The sequence below is a fragment of a genome (assembly GCF_019968955.1).
Source record: "MAG: Porospora cf. gigantea A chromosome Unknown PgA_NODE_2532_length_3419_cov_384.082, whole genome shotgun sequence".
NCBI classification, from domain to species: Eukaryota; Apicomplexa; class Conoidasida; order Eugregarinorida; family Porosporidae; genus Porospora; species Porospora cf. gigantea A.
Window position 1 is genome coordinate 1 of NW_027151539.1, and position 3,419 is coordinate 3,419.

The 3,419-nt window shown below is 55.7% G+C and overlaps 3 protein-coding genes across 6 annotated transcripts; 2 read left to right on the forward strand and 1 right to left on the reverse strand.

The window, feature by feature from the left end:
- Window positions 1–20: 20 nt before the first annotated feature.
- Window positions 21–728, forward strand: KVP18_004547 (uncharacterized protein; the record flags this gene model as incomplete). 2 transcript variants are annotated; one of them, XM_067957259.1, is made up of 1 exon in its annotated part: window positions 21–728. In XM_067957259.1, the coding sequence occupies one exon, from the start codon at window positions 21–23 to the stop codon at window positions 726–728; it is 708 nt and encodes a 235-aa protein (XP_067810971.1). The 2 variants fall into 2 exon arrangements, with proteins under 2 accessions (XP_067810971.1, XP_067810972.1); XM_067957260.1 differs by having other exon boundaries at window positions 34–728.
- Window positions 729–794: 66 nt separating this feature from the next.
- On the forward strand, window positions 795–2,225 carry KVP18_004548 (uncharacterized protein; the record flags this gene model as incomplete). Of its 2 annotated transcripts, XM_067957261.1 has the most annotated exons (2): window positions 795–2,080; window positions 2,109–2,148. In XM_067957261.1, the coding sequence occupies 2 exons, from the start codon at window positions 795–797 to the stop codon at window positions 2,146–2,148; spliced, it is 1,326 nt and encodes a 441-aa protein (XP_067810973.1). The 2 variants fall into 2 exon arrangements, with proteins under 2 accessions (XP_067810973.1, XP_067810974.1); XM_067957262.1 differs by having other exon boundaries at window positions 795–2,225.
- A 43-nt stretch (window positions 2,226–2,268) lies between these two features.
- KVP18_004549 (uncharacterized protein) lies at window positions 2,269–3,266 on the reverse strand (the record flags this gene model as incomplete). 2 transcript variants are annotated; one of them, XM_067957264.1, is made up of 3 exons in its annotated part: window positions 2,269–2,274; window positions 2,300–2,992; window positions 3,021–3,266. In XM_067957264.1, the coding sequence occupies 3 exons, from the start codon at window positions 3,264–3,266 to the stop codon at window positions 2,269–2,271; spliced, it is 945 nt and encodes a 314-aa protein (XP_067810976.1). The 2 variants fall into 2 exon arrangements, with proteins under 2 accessions (XP_067810976.1, XP_067810975.1); XM_067957263.1 differs by lacking the exon at window positions 2,269–2,274 and having other exon boundaries at window positions 2,973–3,176.
- Window positions 3,267–3,419: the final 153 nt, after the last annotated feature.

The window sequence follows — 3,419 nt, forward strand, 5'->3', positions numbered from 1 at the left end:
TGGAGGCCATCGTCCTACCAATGACTCACGCAGACCTCTTTGAGAAGCTTGGAGTCAAGCCGCCGAAGGGCGTGTTGCTCCACGGCCCTCCGGGAACGGGAAAGACCCTGCTAGCAAGAGCCTGTGCGGCTCAAACGAAAGCCACCTTTCTGAAGCTAGCTGGGCCGCAGCTGGTGCAAATGTTCATTGGAGACGGAGCTAAGATCGTACGGGACGCTTTCGAGCTGGCGAAAGAGAAAGCACCGGCAATCATTTTCATCGACGAGCTGGATGCCGTAGGTACCAAGAGACAGGACTCCGAGCTGAGTGGCGACCGCGAGGTGCAGAGGACAATGTTGGAGCTGCTGAACCAACTGGACGGGTTCTGCTCTGATGACCGGGTGAAGGTTATCGCGGCGACCAACAGACCGGACACGCTGGATCCCGCCCTGCTCCGATCCGGACGGCTTGACCGCAAGATAGAGTTACCGCATCCGGACGAGGAGGCTCGTGTACGCATTATGGAGATTCACTCACGTAAGATGACTGTGGACAAGCAGGACGTGAACTTCGTTGAGCTGGCTCGTACGACTGACGGCTTCAACGGCGCCCAGCTGAAGGCCGTGTGTGTTGAGGCCGGCATGGTTGCGCTTCGGCGAGGGGGTGACTGTTTGACCCACGAAGACTTCGTTGAGGGCATAGCTCAAGTGCAGGCTAAGAAGAAGAGTGCTTTGAATTACTTCTCCTGACCTTGTGAATTCTTGTAGCCCTTTCCTGTGTCTAAAGAATAATGCCAGCATTCACAACCAACCACGATGTCCTCTACAAAGTACGACCGGCAGCTGAGACTGTGGGGAGACGAAGCACAGGAACGCCTGGCAAAGACGACAGTGCTTTGCGTCGGCGCCAATGGCTTGGCAATGGAGACGCTGAAGAACCTGCTGCTACCAGGGGTGGGACGAACGCTGATAGTGGACGATTGCATTGTGTCCGCGGGAGACCTCCACTCGAACTTCGCTTTCACTGAGAAGGATGTGGGCTGCAGGCGTTCTGAGGCTCTTGCCAACTACCTTAGGACGCTGAACGAAGAGGTCGAGGTAGCCACGGATGTTGGCGATAGCCACGTGGACGTGGTGATCATCACGCTGCCAGACGCTTCCCTGGTGAAGGTGTACTCTAAAAGGTATCCCGACATTCCATTGGTCTGGACAGTCAGCATGGGGTTCTTGGGGTTTGCGTGGATCACGGCCAAGAAACTACTGATCCGCGATGCGAAGAGCACTGAGCCCATGAACCTGTGTTTGACCCGTCCTCACCCGCGCCTTGCACAACTGGCGAGAGATACTCCGTGGCCCCGGGAGGCTGAGGATGACAAACTTAACTGGCCCATCCTCCTGCTCAAGGCTAAGACTGAGCTTGTCGGAGACACGCAATTACAGGCCTCGGATCGCGCCGCTCTGATGCAAATCCTTGACGAGCGGCGGACAGACGCGACTCGGTTGCAGTTCGACGAAGCCGCTACTTTCGCTTACTCCGTGCTCACTCCCCCTGGGATTCCTGAGCGATTCCAGCACTTGGCACGCTTCGTCAAAAGTACGGACGCCTTGGACGGTGTTGAGTGGGAAGCAGTACGCCTGCTCGTGGACTTTGTGGAGTCTCATGGTTACCTGCCCTGCAACGGCAGGCTCCCAGACATGGCGTCCAGCACGGATACCTACGGAGCGATGCGGAGGCTGTACTCTGACTGGGCCCATGAGGAGATCGCAGACTACTCCTTTGACCACCCTGCTCTGCTGAAAAGATTCTTTGGCAAAGCTAGTCAGATGGGAGTTCTGAACAGTGACAGCATACCCACACAGCTGACGAAAATGGAGGTGGGCGAAGACGAGGGGAGAGCAGTCCTTTCGGCAATGTTGGTGCATCTGGGATGCTCCTACGAAGCACCCAAATCGGCGGACGTGTTTTCAAGGTCTCTTTGCATTCCTGGAGGCAGCGAGGAAATACACGTCACGAGCGCCATGCTTGGCGGTGTAGCCAGCCAGGAAGTGGTGAAACTGGCCACAGGGACTTTTATGCCATTAGAGGGCGCCTTCGTATGGAAGTGGGTAGCAGACGGGGCCTCAACTCAGCGGCTGGCAGTCCAGAGGCTATTCCTTCAAGCCTGCATAAATAGCTTAGATGCCACCAAAACAGACACTGTCAGCACAAGGGTGGTGGCTAAACCCACGACGCCCAAGCGCCCATAGGTGGCGAATGCGGCTTTCGTTAGGGTTCGCGATAGCCGCATGGCTACCGCTAGGGCAGCTGTCAACCGGCCGACCTTCCAAGAGAGCAGCAGCAGCACACTGGCCAACCCCCCGAGCCATACGAAATAGTACAATCCCTTGGGAAACAGGAGCGTCACGAACAGGTAAGAGGCGAGGACTAATTTGGCCGTCTCCCCCACCACACCGAGGGACGTGTTCAGCACTGCGTAGACAACCGACAGCAGCGAGCCGCCAGGAAGGCCTAGCAGCTGGCTGGCCTGCTTATTAGCCTGGCCTGTGTGGTCTAGATTGGCGGTCTGACTGTCTAGAATGTGGTCCATGAGTTCCTTGTCAATTGATAAGTGCTGAGACTGTTCAGCAGCCTTCTTCTTCATTTCGAGAGCCAGTTCAATGAGCTCTGATGTTACTTCTTCTTCATCCGGTTTCCTCTTGACATCGGCAAAGAAGTTCATTCTTTTGGATTCAGCGGCAGACCTCCTGCAGGTCTCTAAGGTCACCCTTGACCCGAACACCCTGCACTCTAGCTCCAGCCCCAGGTCTCTTTCGTGGAGCTTCTCGGCTGGCATGGCCATGAGAACGCGCGGGTGAGATCCTCGTTGGCTGTAGAGTCGCTGAGCCTCCATTGATGAGGCCGTCGCGTCACTGAGGGACCCTCCTGTAGCTTCAAGCCGCTTCTTGCAGGAAACCAACCGTTTTTGGGTGGCGTCGGCAAGTCTTTCCAACGCCTCAATACACGATCTCGCGTCCTGAGTCACGCCCACAATGAGGCCTCACATCAGCCTGTCTTCTGCATACCCAGGCATTCCAGGCAGCAGCTGGTACCTGGGCGACGTTGAACGCAAAGGGCACATCTGGACGTCCAGAGTTGTTGGCCACATGTCGGATCACAGCCTCTGTCTCCTGCGCTTCTACGTCACTAAGCGACCGCATGCTGATTGGAGGTTTTGAGAGAAAGAAGAGGGTCCAAATGTGTCGCTTTCGAGTAAAAGCAGTTTTTCCAATCAATAGAGAACGGTGCATACTCTAATAGCTAACACTACAAATAAATATGATCAGCGTCCTACAGCCTTGACGAACTGCGCAACGAACGAACCGTCTCCGTCATTCTGAAGAACCACGATAGTAGAAAGCCTATGCGCCACAACGATCGTTGTGCGTTCTGAGGACGCCAGC